General features: G+C 39.8%; 1 protein-coding gene across 1 annotated transcript in view; it reads left to right on the forward strand.

The window, feature by feature from the left end:
- The first annotated feature begins 2,209 nt into the window (after positions 1-2,209).
- Positions 2,210-19,728, forward strand: part of dtn (transmembrane protein 132C dtn) — a 28,528-nt gene continuing 11,009 nt past the window's right edge. The window contains exons 1-3 of the mRNA XM_088044681.1: positions 2,210-2,485; positions 17,427-17,687; positions 17,740-18,346. Coding sequence (XP_087900807.1) covers positions 2,434-2,485; positions 17,427-17,687; positions 17,740-18,346 — 920 coding nt within the window. The 5' untranslated portion in view covers positions 2,210-2,433. The remainder of the gene's footprint in view (positions 2,486-17,426; positions 17,688-17,739; positions 18,347-19,728) is intronic.

Below are 19,728 nucleotides of genomic sequence, written 5' to 3' on the forward strand. Positions count from 1 at the left end.
GGGGAAATTCGTTGTGTTCGCGTTGAGAGTCTCGTGCGAAATACGCGTCTGTATAATTTTCAAATAATTATAAAGAGCACGTTTACTTTCACGTTAACGTGGAAGTTGAACTACTTATTGAGAAAATTTTTTTTCGGTTTTTCTCGATTTGTGGAGTTTATGCAAAATTCTAGTTCACTTTAGAAAGGGATGAAAATTCACTTGCGGCGGGAAAAACAGAAGCGGAAGGAGATTTCGTAACGCTCCGTTTAACTAATTTGATGTTAATCAAAATTAAGTAAGAAAAAGCGGAATTTCATTGTGCAATAATGCGAGTTGATTAAAAAAACTCCGTCCGGTAAAAAACTCAAAGATCGTGTTTGGGGTTTTTCCTTGGAGAAATTCACTACTTTTCCAGGAAACTAGGTAACTGTGATAACTATCTTGCGATAAACAATTTTTTTGTGCTTTGGTTTTTTGCCGTTGGAAACTTTTCATTATACCCATGTCTGATTCGAATAATTAGGAAATTAATACGAAGAACAATCTAGATCAATGAGCCACAAACAATTTACTCGTCAACGGATTATGTTGGGAAAGTTCAATACCTACATATAAAGGTATTATAAATTTTGTTCTTTTTCGTTTCCTTTAGGTCAGTCAACACGTTTACGACTTCTTAGCTGTTAGCGCTATCTCTTGTCGAGAACTGTTGGCCACAAAAAGAAATCTGCACTTGTTTCGTACTTCGCCAATCGTTATCACAAAAGGCACAAGAAATAGATATTTGTGTACCAAGGCCAAAAAGTGTTTCTTTTTTGGCCGAGCCTTTTTTTAATGGCCGAGGCGTTGTTGCATTCAATAATTCAACACGTCAAAAATGTTTGCGGCCAGAAAAGACTTACTTTTAGGCCGCTTTGTGGCCTAAAAATCCCATTTTTAGTTTACATCGCCTAAAAAGTTGTTTTTTTCGGCTTCATATAAACTGTCTGTGTTTGTAGAAGCATTGTTGATAAAAAAAAACACGTCGGTTCTCAGTTGGCTCTGGAATTTCAAGTCATGTCTTTGATTGAAGAAACAGTCTTTGACGTCAAACTGAAAATTTCGTTATTGTCATGGATATATGGCTATCCTTTATCTGTCTCAAATGAGTGTGTAATAGCCACCTTTATCCGCATGTTTTGCTCAAATTTCATTACAATTTCGTTGAAAATGGTGAATCTAACTTGAATTGCATCCGCAAGTTTTTCCATCCCTCAGACTGTGCTCATTCCACGACATTGTCTCCACTCTCTGCAACTCCATACAAACTCTAAATGGGAACATTAAACTCAGTAGCATTTACGTGTTTATCCCAACTCCCTCACATTCATTCGCAAAGTCATGTTATGCAAGCTTTATTAACACCATTTAACGTTTCATAAAACAAAGCGTGTCTAAAACACTTCTCTAAAGATTTATGTAGAAAATTGTGATCATTTCTTATTCACCGCTCCCACGCCGCCTCCAATTCCAATTGAAGCAATAACAATAACAACCGTCCTAGTTTCTTAACTTTCTTAATTAAACTTCATCACGTTCAAAGTCACCCCTGGTACGGTCCTGGTGCCCCATCTGTCTCGTTTTACCAGATGGGATTTTTTTATTGTTCCTATCTCATGGGTCCACGGTAGCCTCCCGTTTCCGTCACAGAAACACCTGTCCGAGGTTTTGGTCGTGGAAAGCTCGCAGATTTTTGGGTGGTTATTAAAGCTTAGTGGGGTCGAAATAATGACATTTTTTTCGATTTTCTGGTCCGGATTTCAAGGACTTTGATTGGCTACCTGCTGTGGCAGCGAACACCTGCCAGACACCTTGTCATGTCAGGTAACAAAGGGTGCAGCAATCTCGAGTTCTTGAAGTTCGAGAGCGACAAAAGAGAAAATTGGGTGGATAGTGGTGAATTTACCAACAATGGAAGATATGGAAGGAAATCGACCAGTCTTCCACGTTCACGTTCGACAACCAAACATACAGTACGTGACGCGTCCCCCCTTCCATCGAGTGTATGTGCACCCTGTGCCAATTTTCGTCGACTTTTCCGCTTCCGTTTCCTGGTGGTCTCATCTCGAGGCGTCCGCGTCTTCGGGACTCCTTCCTTGATTCCGCCCCTGTACGCGGGGAGGGGAGCGGAGTTCGGCGCAAGACAGTCTTTGCCGGTCAATACTCCACTAGCCGTACACATACAGCAGCGGCCGGATTTCTGTACACGGTCTGTGACGAGGCAGCATCGCAGTCGCGTGTGTGAGTGTTGTATGTCTTGTGACACATGTGTACTTGTGGCAGACTGTATCTCAAAAACTGCTGAATCCCGAATTCCGCGACTCATTCATATACACGGTGACCCGTAAATGAGCGGCTTTGATATGTGGTTGCTACGGTTACAACGTCACATGGAAAACCTGTAGACGCGACATGAAGAAGAAGTCCTTGTTGCTTTCTTTTTGGATATTTTCGTTTACATTCGGTAAGTGCATGGATAGGCACACGAGAAAAACTATATGGGGGGAAAGGATGGGGCTTGAAGCCGGTCCGTGAGGCGCGCCGGTGTCAACAATGCGACATGCGGCTAATGACGAGCGAATTTTCATAAAATAAAATCACAGAAGAGTACATTTCTTCCGTCAATCTCGTCGATTACCCATCTTACCATCAGTGTCAATTTAATTACGTTAACTGGAAGTTTTCGATCAATTAAGACATTCTTTGATGTTGTAATCACCATTCCGACGCGGAAATAATTAACGCGCTTCTCACCTAACTCAGGTATTTACAGTCGCAAATGTTTCTTTAACGATAAATATCGAACGCGCGCTCTCAAGGGTTGGGAAAAGATTGATGGTAATTACAAAGTCTGCGGATTTTTGCGGCAAGTTTTCCTGTCGAAACTGTGGGGATTTACAGTGGTCTTTAAAGAAAAGTTAATTTCTCCTGAGCGTGGACTTGGGGTTGTGGATAATTTCTCTTGAGCTTTCAACTTTGCCAAGTTGCGGGTTTTGGAGGGCCACACTTTTTAGTCAAGAACGCGCTCTTGCATAATGGAGGAACGGATGTGGAAATTGATGGTTATTATAGAAAGCAAGCATCTCGTGGTATTTAGCGAGGAACAGATGCTGGATACGTTCAGAGTGATGGATTTCATCTAGCACAGATCAATAACCATAAGAAAAAATGAGGAGCGAGTATGAAACCCTGCGGCACGCCGGAGACGGGAAAAATGAAAAACGAGCGAAGGAAACAGATGTTGTGGCTCCCGGAGAAAAGACGTGGAACCACGGGGCACTTCGGGGATAATTGCCACATTGGCTTCCTGTTTTGCACAAAAATCTGGAGCACCAACATGGCGGCACGTCTTCATCAAGTATCGTTAATCCCCGGAAAGCGCATGTTTATCCATCACATATTCAGCAATCGGTCCTTTTAAGAGCTTTCGTTTCTTTGTTGTCGCTCCGAATGATGTTTGTGGAGCAATCGATGTTCCCGTCAGACAGCCTCTTTGCCATGATGAAGTTAGCTGCGATAGTATCACTACACACATTCTGCGGGTTTCTTATTGGAGATTCCCGGTAGTCTCTTGTTGTTGTCGACAACATTGTTGTTGCCCGTCCCAGTTCGTCGGCTTTGTTGTGGTCATTGCGAGTGTAATTGTTTGATGTTGGCGCTCTGGACACCAAACTCAAATCCGTTGTCTGTTTAACGTCCACTTAAATGTTGAAGGACGTTGTGTAGAGCCTTATGGAAAATCCTTAATTGACAGGCTAGATAATTAATGCTTTGAAAGCGGGATCAATAGGTCTGCGTGTCCTCCAAAACACGTATTGTACAATAGTGTATTAACCTTTTATTTTTTTTTTCAGAAGTAAACAAAAACATCGAAGTTTACAATTCAAATGCGATTTATTCATGAATGAGGCCCGAAACCGTCACTAATCACTAAAGTCAACACAGATCTATGAATCAAAAATTCTCGTTTACTTTGTTGTTGATTCGTTTCATTTATCATTTTCTTAAAATTCTCACTACTCCGTTCTTGGCACCCTTCCAGCCAATAATAGAAGACATGTAAATTTGTTGCCACCCCGACGAACATGAAAAAATCGTTTTTATTAAAAAACAGAGGTATTATCAAAATTAATGAGCCCGCCAGCTCTCGCATTACCAATTTGTTCTTGGGCTAACCTTTTCGGGCGAAATTTCCATCTTCGCTGTGGTTTTATTTGACTTTTAAAGTAACATCCGGCGGAGGTTTATCGTTTTTTTTTTCAATTTGAGAAAATATTCCTGCACGTTGCGGAAAAAAAGGATTTCACTAGGCCAGACAACAAAACATCAGAGGGTGAAATCAAAAGTCAGAGTCCCCTGAAGTGTGGAACGTTCTCTTTTATTCAAAGTTTGTTTGAATTTGCCAGCGTTTATTTAAGCGAACGAATTTCGTCGGGAAAATGAAAAGTGTGAAGAGATCAAAGAATCCGATGTTGATAGCGCCGGAGCTTTTAGTCTCGCTTGTATGAACAAACGACTGTTAATTAACACAAAAGCACAAGTCTGAAATATGTTGTGGTGATTTGTTTGGTTGGTACAAGTGGCGATGACTTTCTGTATCAACTTGGCATTAAATTAAACTCGGTTAAAGTCACGTTGTGAGTGAGCATAATCGCTGCAGATTGGTCCTTGGAGCCGGATATTGTCACAGTCGAATTTCGGGCGCCCCTTGGAACTGGGGCGCCCATCTAATTTCCATATTGCCAACATAAACCTTTCGTCTGAAGAAATTCCACCTGCGAAAACAAATATTTCGTTTCTTGTTTGCGTGTATAACATTTCTCCTCCAGAAAACACGTCCTCGTACAATGTTAGGGATTTTCGTTCGAATTGAGTCAGTTGAGTGGGAACCCAGATGTGAATAAAGGCTCTTTTATGCTTACGCGTCGCGAGTCTCCGGGGATTAAGCGTATTTTTACGCGCCGAGTTCCAGTCGTCTTTATTATGTACAACACGCATGTTTTATGGGGGCGGGGAATCTCCCCAAAACTGGGATTTTGACCAATAATATTAAAGTCCAGGTTTTATTAAAATTCAGGTATCGAGAAAGGGAAGCCGCAGAAGAAACAAAGAGGAAATAGCATTTTCTTTATGACTATTTAGAGTTTCCTTCGGCGAGATTTTTAAGTTATCAAAGATTCTTTGCACCCCTCCCATAATTGTTATCGTTTCCTGTGAATTCTCTCAAGAGTTTTATAGGAGCATTAGCTTAGTTAGAAATTAATTATTCCGACTTGTTTTATCTCATTATTCGTCTGTTATCTGGAGTGGTCCGGGGTCGAAATATACGACGTTTTTTAACGGCCGTTTTTTATTATCCAATTTCAGATAAACGTATTACAGCAATACCGCCTCAGTGAAAATATGCAAACAAAAAGATGTTCAAAGGATCGAACGTCGTAAATATTTATATTTTATTTAGACGTCGAAAAGGCGAACCGAGATGTTATTATCAAATGAATTGCTCGTTATCTGCATAAACGATGCATGTAATCGACTGCAATAAAGCCGACGCAAATGTATAATTTAATCAAAGATAAAAACATTTTTCGGTCTTAAATTCTAACTTATCGCCGGCTTTTAATGCTATTTTTTCCAAGCTTTATTTCATTTCCGTGAAGAAATATCTGTAAATATATAAATCCAGACAGGGCGGCTATTAAGCACGTCTTAGATCATTTAATTTTAGATTCCGGAATGATGCATCGCTAGTTAAAGCGGTATTTAATTCCTCATATTAGTTTGTTGGGATATATTAGTTTTCTTGCTGACAGAGAATTTCTGATGGCTTAAAAGTTGGAAACTCAACTAAAACCGTTCCGAACTACAGCGTTTGATATACAGAGTGTAACATGAATACATTTAGTGTACTTATTTCTGTCACATTCTGTAGTTTGTCAAAAGTTCTAGTAGTTGATATAATACAATTTTTGAGCGCTTCGCCTCGCTCTATTGAAGTGAGCAAAACCCGTCGTATTTTTCAATGATGTATTAGCAAATTCAGTTTTGTTTATAATTTCAGTAACTGTGTAACTGGGGCGTCGTGACGTCGAATGTCTGGAAAATGGCTTTATTGGGTTGTTAGAGGACTATAGGTGCTCTCGTTTTTATGGAAATAGTAAAGTGTTTTACGGTTGTCATAAACAGGGTTCACAAACCTTTTGTTTTTAGCACTTCTTCCGCCAAATATCTAAGTCGGTGTCTGCGGACACTTGTGTTCAAAAATTTGATTACCTTGGCAGTTATTGTCGCTCTACATTATCCACTGAGCGTATATAGTCAGCAAGCGTGGCCTGTGCTCCACCCCCGAATGAAAATATAAAGCAGTCCTCTTTGATGTTGCTGTAACATTTCAGCACAAAAAGCAAATGTTTCGTTGTACTTTTTCCGGAGTTAATTATCCCATCGTCCCTTTAATCTCAAAACTCCGGCCATTAATCCACCTGACACTCCAATACGGAACCAATTTCCTCCAGTGTCCACCTAATTATAGCAAACTTTATGTCGCTGCTTAACAGTTTCGAGGTGATTTAATTTTAGATGCACTAGTTGCAAAATCGAAGCTTTGAATATTCAACCGTGTTGACATAGCTCTTGGGATAACAACGCTAACGACGATTTAAACTCCTGAGTTATTAACAACAAGTTTTGGAGCGATTGGAGGCTTTTAGAACGAAAGATAAATGGCGTGTGATCTTGGAGGAATAAAAACCGTTAATTAATGGTGATGCTGAAACGGCCTTTTATAACTTAAGTGAATTTACACATAATTCAGATTTCAATCTTGACGTTTTAGCACAATGCGCCGACCACTAATGGCCGCATTTTCGGTTCTTTGTAGCAGCTGAAGAATGCTCAACATCGACCAACATGATTTTCCTTTTACTGGGTGTCTTGCTGGGAGTTTCGATCGAGAACTTTATTAATTTTCCTCGGTTTTTCGGTCAGCGTGTTTGCTCCGAGCTCTGTTCCAACTTTGCCGATTTAGAGCAAGCTGATGTAATGTTTGAGTAGCTCGATGCGTTATTGTCACAAAAAGTAAAACAAACAGTGAAATTCATCACGGGATTATAATTATCTTTAGTAATTTGTGGAGCGAGGGCGAGAAGTGGTACTTTGCGCACGAGGGGGGAGAAAAATTGATGAGTTCGAACAATGTCACTCTTGTTCGGATAATGAGATTTCATAACAATGCGCGCCGTTGTCTCTTCGCGTTAAATTTAACTGAAAGAATGTGTCCAGTTATGTGGCAACAGGTGTATTCATATAAGTGGAATGTTCTACAATGTAAACTAATGTAGTTTTAAGTCCCTGGCAAAACATCATGGAATTCGATGTTAAAATTTGTTTGTAAACAGTAGAACCGCCACTTCATCCTCTCGTCGCGACTAAATATTTACTTTCGTTATCGAAATATTTATAGAGCAGTTTTCAACTCTTAAAACAAGATGGATTGTAGACAAAAACGTGCACCTGTATAGTCCACACATGCAATTTCTCCGATGATGAACGACTCCCAAAACTAATATCATAATAGCCCGACATTTATATCCACCAGTCTAAAAATAGAAAGAAAGCGCCTCGAATCATTTTTTATTTAAGATTAATGATACCTTCCCGTCACTTTTCCCCATAAACTGAAATCGACGCCATCAACATCATCCCATGAAAACTTCACGAAGGTGAGGCGGAAAAAAATTGAAACAAACCGGAAGTTACACTCCCATGAATATTGTACGCGCACTTTTTCAACGAAGAGGTCAAATTATATCGCAGATAAATGGAACAGGAGGTGAAAAACTTGTTGCAGGACTGTTCGTTTAATTCCTGCGCCAAAAAGAGACAGACTTGATGCACAACGCCCGTTGTTCCTTAAATTCCTGCTCCGTAAAGCTGCAGAACCGGGTCAAACTGTTTATTGTATGTTTATTTATGGAATTCCTGCTGCGGCAGCAAAAAACGACTGCATGTTGAGGCAGGACTTGTATGCGTCACCGCCTAACGATCAGCTTACTCTGTGACTAATTAATTTTTCGCCAATAACTCCGCATGCATGGCCAAACATTTGTTTACATTTCCTTGTGTTACGTTTGTAGTTTTAGTGGCGAAAAATTTTTGGAAACGAGCCAACATAATAGTGTTGCAGGAATTTCCGGTCAAAACTTTATTTATTTGCCGTCTTATTTGTTGTTCCGCATGTTGGTAAAAACCTCTTTATATTGATCAGAGTTAATCGGGAAAAAACGCCACGAAACTTGTTGCAGGAATAATGGTAATAATCTCGATGCGGATGTTCCTGCCGTTGACAAGAAATAATTGGGCCTCTGTTGTTCCCAGCTTTGCAATTCCTGTTTTATTTTTTGGAGCGCGGCCAAAACGTATATGAAGATTATCTCCGCACAGACCTGAAATTTACCCTGGAGCAACGAGAATCCCATTTGTTAATTGCTTGCGAAACGGTAGGAATTTCATTGCCATTTTTCCACTCCTGCAAACTGTGAGTTACACCACTGTTTCGCCGTGTCGCTCTCAATAATGTCACTTTCAGAACTTGCAGGAATAAATTCCTCCTGCAAAGAAGCGTGATATATTGTTACGTCTCACTAGACAAAATAACATTAATACCGCAGGAATTTCGGCGTTTTCAATTCGTGCAGTTGGAAGTTGAGGTAGGCCCCGATGTCTCTCTGTGTCACAGTCAATAACTGAGCTATTTTCGAGAATTCGGACATTCCTGCAGTGAAACAATTCCGCCTGTTTATTCGTGTTATCTAACATTAATATTTGCCGTTGAGTTATAAAAATAAAATCCTAAAAAAGCTGGTTGAATCCGCTGGTCGAAAATAATTTCGGGAGGGTTGTCATGAGTAATCGCGTAAGCTCTAAATCATTTTTTGTCGATGAAAAACTGCGAGGGATGAAAAGATGAGGGCGGTTTGAATTCAACCCTAGCTAAGCATTTGATTAACTCGCGGAAATTAGAAAACGAGTGCGGGGTAACTCTTTTGTGTGTTGTACACAATTTTTAGCTCGACTTGAAAATAAAAAAAATTAAAAATCCGTCCCTGTGGCTCTAAAAATTTGAGGTTTAGAACACTAAGTCAATAAATCGAAAATAGTAATTTCTCTAAATTTCATTGCCCTCGTCTTAAAAATACTAAAGTTATAGGTTCTATTAGAAAATATTGGAAATTTTCAGCTCGTCTTGGAAATGAAAAATTCTAAAATCCGTCCCTGTTGCTCAACAAATTTGAGATTTAGGACAGAAATTCAATAAGTCGAAAGTAGTAATTCCTCCAAATTTCATTACCCTAATGTCAACTGTCACCAAATGCCGCGTCTTATTGGATGATTTCATAGTTTTGATGGTTGATAGAAGTGCCAACTTGCGAAATGGTGCTTTAATGACTCTCTTAAAGCACGAAGATGGAAAAGCTCGTTTTTTCAATAACTTGGTGTGTCGCCTGTGGGCAACATCAAAATGAAATTATACCCGCGATCGATTCACCTGAACAAAGAATTAGTAATGTGAGTAGAGACCATAATGGAAAATCGTTGCGCTGTCCATTATCCAGAAAAAACTGTCAATACGTTAATTTCCGCTTACAATTAGCCCATCATCCGGTGTGTCAAGTCCATAGTAAATCAATCAATACAGAGAGAGAGTTTCCATTTGTGACTAAATTCAGACGCAACGCCACTTAATTAAAGCATTTGAAACAGAGATTATCATATTTGAATATAAATGAGAGTAAATACTTGTACTGGCTGCACTCGTCGAACCCACTTAACTTCGTTTTCCTCACTGATCTACTCTATTAATCATTTAATTGCCATTTTGACATTCCATAAGGGTGAAAGTGACTCATCGAGGGTGTAAAAAGTTACGTCATCCCAAAGAACGCCGAAGGGATTTCGGAATTTAATTTGTACAATTATGCCAGATATAAGGGATTTTATTAGGGGATGCAATCTATTACGAGCACATTTGGCGTGGAGTTTGCTTAAACAATTAATCAATAAGACTAATTGAACAAGCTTAATCTACTGAAACATGCAACCAATTCCCATGTACATGTAAAGCTCCGGAGCTTCAAGTTTGAGTATCCTGCAGTCGGCACCGCATAATCCAAATTTCAACAGCGAGGAATAAGAAACGTACATCGTTGCTTTTGTTTTTGATAAATTGATCAATTTTTTGACCCTAATGGAGCGTAAATAATTATCCCTTTTCTTTTTTCCGCGGTGAAATTTGAATACAACAATAAATCATTACAGTTTGTTCAAGTTTGTTGTTTTTATCATCCCTCGCTCAAGTTTTTTGCATCAAATATTTGTCGGCGCTCGCCCCCGACTCATAAGTCATTATTTATCCCTGGGTCGGTCACGTGGGCGTCTCCGCCACCCCCTTGTCCTACAATTATTATGCAAAACGAATATATGGTGAAATATGTACGAGTCGCTCGCTTCATGCATACTCTATCATACAGTTTTGAAAATTTCGGAATGAAATTGCGGTTAATAAAAATGGAAATTTTTATTGTTTCGGAGATGTCGCTGCATGAATTCTATTACGCCGTTTACCGAACCGTCAATAAAACAATTACAATCCGTTCTATTTATCGGCAGTGATTGGACGAATTGTGTTTTTGAATTTGCGGGGGATCGATCAAAGGCGGCTGGGGAGAAAAAAACATGGCGGAGGAGGCGCTGACTTACATATTGAGTGAGGACATGTATTACTTGTGACACTTTGCCCCAGACAGTCGCCGGCTACAATGATTGATCTAATTGTGGCCGGTTTTAAGGTCATTAACGAGGTTAATAGCTAATAATATCACAAAGATCAAAGTTAAAAAATCTGTTTACTTGCTGGTACCGGTTTCAGTTATTTGCACGCGATTGTAGAAAAAATCTTGTTTACCACTCGTGCGAAATGGACCGACTTTATTATTTCTCGTGGACCACTCTGTAGATCCACCCAGAAAGAAGGTTCGAATAGAAAATATTGGAAATTTTTAGCTAGACTTGAAAATGTAGATCCACCCAGAAACCATAAATGAAAATTTATAACTGTAGCAGTGCGATTAAGATTCCGTCCGTTCCTCCCTTTGCTTTGTCTTTCATCTCACGCACATATCGCACATATCCCACAGAAAAATTCCACTTTGCTGTCAGATTATCCATCGATCTTCCAAATCCAATTTTTACTTCTCTCAAGCTTGATTTACTTATCGTCGTGAACTCATCGTTGCAAATTGAGAGAGAATAATCGACGACGTTATCTCGAACCACAAGAAGCTAGTTTCCCGAAGAAGATATGGAAATTCGATCCTGCGGAAATCGAACGACACTATCGGAAAAGTTATCCCATTGAGAAACTTACAACTTGGCCCTAATTGATGAATTGCTGAAAAGCGCCTGTAGGCCCTATCGACGGACGTCCTGCAATTAGCGTGATGCGAAAATTTCGGTCTTTACGAGCCGGATTTCGTTTCAAACACCGGTCAGAAAGTCAAGCGGTAATGAACGAAGTCAATTTCGTGTTGTAATTAACGGGACAAAGGGAATAACAATGAGGGGCTCGTTTGATAACGTCATTACTTTTTTTTATATTGAGGGTAGTTTGGTCAACATTGTGTTATGTTAAACCCCTCTGCGGCAGTATCAGCTGCCATTTTCCTAAATCTTTATTTGAGCTGCCGCATCATCAAACTTTAAAGCTCTCCATGCATAATCAATAAAAGTCTTCTATAAACACGTGATTCCAACCGAGATGCTCGAGATCAATAATACAACGTTTCCCAAATAAACCCTCTCAATTACAAAGTTTCCGATATTTTTATCGTCCCGCTCGTTCATTTCCGGTTTATCACTCTCAAACGGGACGTTCCCCGTTTTCTTGGTTTTGCGACGTATAATCACAATTTTTGCCATTTTCTCCGTCATTTCTCATTCTTGATATTAAAGAAAACGAGGTCGATAAAAGGGCGTTTCGTTTTCAGCTTTTCACGTTATAATTGCGGGGTGATAAAGTCGTGTCAGTGGAATGCGGCGTTTTTCCACAACGATCACGGAAAGTCGAATGACCTCAACATAATCGCTGAACACTCGATTCGGGTCATTGGGGGAAATTAATGAATCCCACCGTCATGCAACATTTTCCGTCCAAAAAACTACATCGATCTACAAGGCGTGATACACACGCAACGAATGCATTAGTAGTTTCAATCAACACACGTTGTCTTAAGGTCTCGTTAAACGTCCTTATGTATAATTTCATCATTTTCATTACAATTACGTTAACTGCCTCTCATAACGTCAAATTTAATTCGGGGCCTTGTTTAATTAACAAAACCAACTAATTACATGACGTGGGGATGTCCCTTTAATGTTCATTTACATTACAACGACTCTACGTAGAAGGTGTGGTGGTAAATCAATCGGTGCGGTGAAAATTTCGTGCACATGTGCATTCGCGGTTGATTAGCTCGTGAGTATCATTGCGGAATTAATCTTGTCATTCACTTGCGGTGTTCGCGACTTCTGACAAATTATGAGACTTTGGAAGAAGATGGAAGAACGTTTTAGAGAGTTATTGTCTGCATTAACGGAAGCGGGAACTGTGTTATTAAAGTGGCGTCTGCATGCTTGTAGATTTGGACCGTCGTCTAGATGGAAAAGATACAAACTTGTTTCGTTTCGACGAGGTTTATACAAGGTGGCCCATCTAACACTTTACAGTCCAATATGTTTGTTACCTATGTGTTTTATTAACATTCAAGTGTAATTAAGACCATTATACCCGATTTAATTTTAAAATGAAATTCTAAAATCCGTCTCTGTGACTCTAAAAATTTGACCTTTAGAACACAAAGTCAGTAAGTCAAAAACAGTAGTCTCTCTAAATTTCTTTGCCCTCGTGTCAAAAATACCAAAATTACAGGTCCGAATATAAAATATTGGAAATTTTTGGCTCGACTTGAAAATGAAAAATTTTAAAATCCGTCCCTGTGGCGCTAAAAATTTGAGATTTGGATCACAAAGTCAATAAGTCAAAAATACTAATTTCTTCAAATTTCATTGTCCTAATGTCAACTGTCACCAAATGCCGTGTCTTATGTGTCTTAACACAATGTAACCATGGTTACGTAATATGAGAGTCATGTGATGGTCATATTTCTACTTGTTGGAATAAGAATGGTCATAATTCTAAAAACCGAATCTAGAAGTGCTCGATGATCTAAAAAACTACATAAAATCTATTTTGTCCTTCATTGCAAATTGCACCTGGCAACAATAAACGTTTGGTTCAATGGTATATTTTGGCCTCCCCAAAGCCGTTAATTGTCTGTAAATAATTAAAAGCAATCGACATTTGGAGTATTGATCACAGCGTTGTTAATAAGCGGCTTATGCGAAGTGTATTACGAAAGGGATTTTGTTGTATGTTTCTATGAAACGTGTCTAGAATTGAATGCATTAAAATTAGACGTGGAATATACAAGACATCTATTTTCTATTATGTCCGCATTTGAGTCTGAAGAGAGCTTCAAAGCTTTGTGAGGGATTTCGCCTATTTTTAGAACTCAAGAACTCATCAAGAATGTAAAAGTATCGTCATCAGTTTAATTTTCAAGTTAAATTTTTAATGGCACTGTCTAATTGAACTGGGTTTCTAGTAAATTAAACATTTCGCTGACGACAGTGCGAAGAATGCGCACATGTGCGACATAGTCTAAATAGTTGACTTCTGTTTGTATGAACAAGAGAAAAAAAATCGTGCAAAAATGTGGCGTTGTGGCGCCACAGTTCATTGACTGAGAGCTTTCCAATGTAATAACCCCAAGAAACTGTGTTAAGTACATTTTTCACCCCTTTGTTGAGACTTCTTGAGCGTCCGCACAAAGCCCTTCAAATCCCACCCCAGCGACAACCGCAGGTGTTCGGCGTTGTTCATCTTTTGAGGTCGTTCGAAAATAGCAATTGCCGACAAATTACTCTGCAATTTTCCGAACCGAATATTTTGAAAGCTTGCCAGACACACATTGTATTCTTTCATTCTGTTAGAGCTAAATAAGTTACCATGACGTGCTTAACAAGGTGCGGAAATTAACTTGTAAGTGTTGATAAATATGCAAGTTCAACCCCACGAGTTTTTTTTTCGCGTTTTCTGCATATTTCATGTAAAATACGTCCGAGGCCTGTGATAAATATTCAAAACGCGGAATACTCTAGATTATAAAGATTAACATGCATATTAAAGTGGCTCCGTGGAGCCGCCGGAACACCATCAAAAGCGAATTTACACTTCAGCCGAAGAGGGGTTGTGCGGGCTATATTTCAGGCTTTCCGCGACAATACTTATTGACCATCGAAAGAAAAGTTTTCGCGAGCAACACAGTCGTGACCTTTACCAGTACTAAATCCCCAGCGCTTTTCTTTTTCTCTGCTTGAAACGAGTCATATAAGCTATTAATTTCAATTCTTCGATATGCGAACATCGACAGAAATAAACGAACTATGGAGAGCGAACGGCGTTCGACGGCCTTATTGGCTGCATTCCGAACTGTTCCTCTCATTAAGAATGTGGATATTATATTTACTCCACTAGGGATGGCGCATACCACAGTCTAATTACGTAATGGATTGCGTCATTGGCATGAAAGTTGGACTTATCCCGATCCCATCTCAGGCTTTTAAGGCGTAGGCGGGATGAATAATAAAAATAAACTGGTATTTTCATTTTTATATACACGGGAGAAGAGTTCAGGAAAGATCTGATCAATATTGGTTCTGAGGGGAGGAATAGTGTGAAGATATCGGTAAATATATCAATTGTCAGAGGGGAGGACGAAGGAGAACGACGACCAAGCAGTTGCTAAAAGACAGTTTTTGTTTTTTATTTAAAAATTGAGTCAAAAATAGTAATCTCTTCAAATTTCATTGCCCTCGTGTTAAAATTACCAAAGTTACAGGTACGAAGAGAAAATATTGCAAATTTTTGGCTCGACTTGAAAATGAAAAATTCTCAAATCCGTCCCTGTGGCTATAAAAATTTGAGATTTAATACAGAAAGTCAATAAGTTAAAAGTAGTAATCCCTCTAAATGTCACTGTCGTAGTGTCAACTGTCACTAAATGCTGTGTCTTTATTTGATAATCTCATAGTTTTGATGGTTGATGATGCCAACTCGCGAAAAAGCGAAGAAGCACCGAGATGGAAAAGCATTTTATGTGGCAAAATGTGAAATTAAAAGCACATTTTTCGTTAAAATTGACAACTGTATGTACAGCACTCTCGTCGAAACCTTCCATTTTATTCAGTAGGCACTGAAATGCTTTTCGAGTTGGTAGTTCTGTTTAAAACGTCATCAAACTGTCATTTCAAACTGTTCTATCTTTCATTGCCTCCTAATGCATTTGTATTTTCGCCTGAAAACTTTCAACGCTGATTGAGCAACACCGCGCCGCGCCATCTTTATTACACGACTTTCGGCACCACTAGAAGTGAATGATCGTAAAATAAATCAATATAGTCATAGCCGTAAACGCGCCTCGAACAATGAGTAAGTTATTAAGTTTTTATCGAACATAAAGTAGACACAATTGACGGTGGAAAGACCTCATCACACCAAATTTGGCTCCGATTTAGGGGAAGTTCTATTTTTTGCTCCCCCGAATTGATGAGATATTTGTTGTATAATTAGCTCCGGGTCCATTACCGTCTGCTACAAGAAGCCCTCATCTCGGTGCTAATTAACTCCGAGCACATACGAAGGGGGATATTTCAATTACGCCCTCGACATCTGCTAAAAAACGCGAGAAAAAAACACAAGAATATCTTATCTTTTGGTTGTTGATGTTAAAACCACAGGTTGAGATTACAAGAAATTTACATAGCTTCCATGATCCCGGCCCGAAATTGGAGAGGTTTAATTTCACCAAATCACAAGTTAGCACTTCCAACAAACGCAAACTTCTGAATTAACGTCATTTGAATTTCTATCCGGCGGAAATCGGTTTGCTTCTCTAAAGTTTAGATCGATATTAAACCGTTTTTATCGAAGGGAATTTCAATCATCCAAGTTAACGAGAAAATTGACTAAATTCAGGCAAAAGTGCACTGTTTCAGAAGCTTGCGAAAACCGTCGATCTTTCACGGCGACAGCTGACCTAGAATCTCACTCATAGTGCTCCGGAGTGATGTATTTACAAAGTTATTTGGGAATATTTCGGGGCGACGGCGATTAAAACTTGCGAGATTTTTTCGTTTAATTGGACTTTTGGGGATTTACGGCCAGCCGCTGCAATTTCATTCAGATTCTTATTGTATGAGGTGTCAGGTGTCACAATGAAACTAAATATGGCACCGAGATCGAGTGATGCGGCTAGAGAATCATGTCATCCATAACTACGTAATTTGTCATACGTCAAGCGCCAATTTAGTGCTTTAATTCGAACGATTACTCAAAACCCGCCCGTTTTTTTCTCTACGTAGAAATTTGCATTTAAACGAACGCGAGAAAATTGGAGCTTTTATTTGCGTAGAAAACCGAACCGCTTCATTACGTTAAGAACTCCTTCTTCAGTTTAGCAGTTTTTTAATGAGATTTACGGGAACATACATTAATGTCAGTTGGTATTTCATGCACAGTGAATGTGGTAGACGAACATTTAAATTTATGATGCGATAAGATGAGATTCTACCTTATTCTTTTTATTGCTTTTGACGTTTGCAATAACGCTGGGTAATGGTGAAGAATACGGAATGTAACCTCTGGAAATTTATTACCTGGAGATTTGTGTTTTTGCGACACATTTTATCTATTTCGGAGTTGATAAATTCAACGGTTATTGTGGGTTTGTTCGTGCGAAATAATTGTTATAGTGTATTGTTGGTTGTATATACGCTGATTGAGTTGCATTATGGTGACTATTAAGCCTCGTTTCCACAGTCCGTTCTAGAGTGAACCGTATTTGATTTATGACCAGTTTTGAAATATTTGCAAACAGATTGTACTCTTGCTGTACAATCCTTTATTTCGATTTGGGCGAACAAGCTGCTCCATTTTTTTTATCATAATATTAGTAGGTAAACAACACATTATTGAATCAGTAATCACTCTTCATTACACAAATGTCCAATTTCGTTCTGCAACAACAAAACTGCAGTTGCATGAGCATCGAAACAATCTAATTGGATAAATAAAAGCGCAACGAATCGATAGTATCTCGCGGCTCTGTATTGTTTTGTTAATAATTAAGGAAGACGTAGCATTGGAGCTACAAAGTAAACACTCTGGAGATATCAACCTGTTTGAAGAGGGAATTACCCGGAATAACGCTGACATTTTTCTCTTCTAGTTTATACAGGATGCGTGAACGTACATTTCGAAAACAAAGACGGAGGATTCTTCCTGAAACAATCCCCCCGTCAGCATTTTATGCCAGCGCCGGACTTGGGGAATCCTTCAGCGGCGGGCTCCCCTCTCTCCACAGATCGGTTTACGGTTTTCCAAAGCTCGCAACCGATCTCAGTGAGGGCCACATATGGTCCATTCAGCACGAAACAAACGGTACCGGCGAGGTACGTCGTTCCAGATCCTCTACCTCTCAACACAACAGGTGAGTGATTGGGGGTTAACGCGATTTAGTAGTCAACACTTTTTTTTTTAAGGTCCGGCTATAGATCTGCAGGATCTCGCGACGCATCATTTGGATATGTCGGCGCATATCGTCCGCAATGAGATCCCGAGGGACTCCCCGGTGCTGCGAGTGCTTTTCCACACCGGTACCGATCCGGGAGGTCGACGTCAATTGCTCCTTTCGCGTCACCATCAGCGTGTTTGTATTGTGTTGCATGCGACGCTGGGAACGAGGACGCCGCTGCACGCCGCCTGTAGTCCCGACGGCGAGGATGGCGTCTGTCTGGCACAAATTACGATTCCATCGTCGTGGTGGCCCCTCTTGCCCACCCCCGACAAGGACGGTAGACCGGGGAAAGTTACCAAAACACCGCCGAGATTAGTACAAGTAGCATACTCAGTCATGGAACCCCGACCTGATGATACAGAAGGGTGTCATCCGAAGATGCAAATTCAACCATCGACCGGCTTAGGAAACGTGCCCCTTGTCGCCCCGAAGGGTGCTTATAAGGAGCTGAAGCTGACGGATGCTATTATGATGTTGTTACCACATCCGCCGTTGTTTCCCAAGTCGAGGATGCACGTCCCCGTGTTTATTGATAAAGAAAAGGCGAAGCTTTTGACGGCCATTGTGATAAGGTAAGGTAATATAACCGGAGCCGCCTTTTTCCGAAAGCAATATGTGACACTTTTTTCGGTGATATAATACACGAGAGGCTGTTATTTAAGAAAATAAACAGACTCGGCCGACTCGATTATCTACGTCCCCTTTGTCGCGGCCACGAAATATGGCAACAGACGCATTCATCAGGCGACAATGCCGTGCTTGGCACGAGTTCACCACTTTAATCACTGCTATTCAATTAAAACATGACCACGACGCGTTCTGTACCATTGCTATTCCGAAAATTGATGTGTTATTGGCCTGGAAAAATCGCGCTTTAATGGCTTCTGTTAAAACACGTCATTTTTGCCTAGTGCCAGTTTCAAACAATGAGACTGTATTTTATTTTCCTTACCTTAAATGTACAATTTTAGAGATTTGTTTAAAACGAATTAAATTTGCGAATAAAATCGATCTTAACTTTATTCGGGTTCATCCTGTATACTTATAGGGTGGTCTGTGAGAAAGATGAAGGGTGAAGCTGAGCAAACTGCACGTAAATTTTCAATTTCCCATCTTTGATTTTCTTGTTCGTTCATTCGTGCCAACTGTACAAATATCGCTAATCGTAAAAGTACCAAACATTCCGTCTCGACGTAATTCATACTTTCATCATCCTATTCATGTTTAATTCAGTATAAAGTTGCAACTTGTTACTCAAGCGGATAATTTCGCGACATTGTTTCGTCCTTCCACCCCTGGATGGCGAAGCAGTAAAATCTTCATTACATTCTTATAATCACCCAGCGACTTTTTTGATGAAATCTCAACGTCTCGCTATAAATTCACCCGAGCGTCAGTTACGTGCTCAATTGGCACTGTCACTGCTTGTACATGTCATTTCTCTTCCTTCGAACTTATTACGAGGAGAATGGACTAGTTTTTTTCCGTCCCGCTTGAACGGGATTAGTTTCACGAAGTTTGTAACTCGACAATAAATTGACGAGTTTCGCGAAAGACTTAAAACTATCGTCATAAAACATCTTATTTGGCAGCTGCGCCGGAAATTAATTTCACATTTTGTGTAAAACTTGCCACTTTTTCTTTTTCCCGCGCGCGCAAGCGTCATGGGGGATTTACGGAGAATATTTTACGCACATTTCACGTCTAGCAAAATGAAATTCCCGCGTTGAAACCGCTTTCGGTTTTCGGTGGCGACAAGCAAATGAAGGATGAGGGAGAGAAAGGAAATATTTGTTGTTCCCAACTCGAGAAATAATTAGTTCGTGGAGCGAAAGAATTATCTGACGACATTCGTCGGGAGAACACGCGTCCTAATCAAAAATAAATTGGGTTTTGTTGCGTTCCTTTTTTCTCTCTGCTAGCACTTCATTAATATTTCGACGAATGTGTGTGC

Source organism: Gnatocerus cornutus, chromosome 9 (genome assembly GCF_029298725.1).
Source record: "Gnatocerus cornutus isolate USDA-ARS CGAHR chromosome 9, icGnaCorn1.1, whole genome shotgun sequence".
Taxonomy (NCBI): domain Eukaryota; kingdom Metazoa; phylum Arthropoda; class Insecta; order Coleoptera; family Tenebrionidae; genus Gnatocerus; species Gnatocerus cornutus.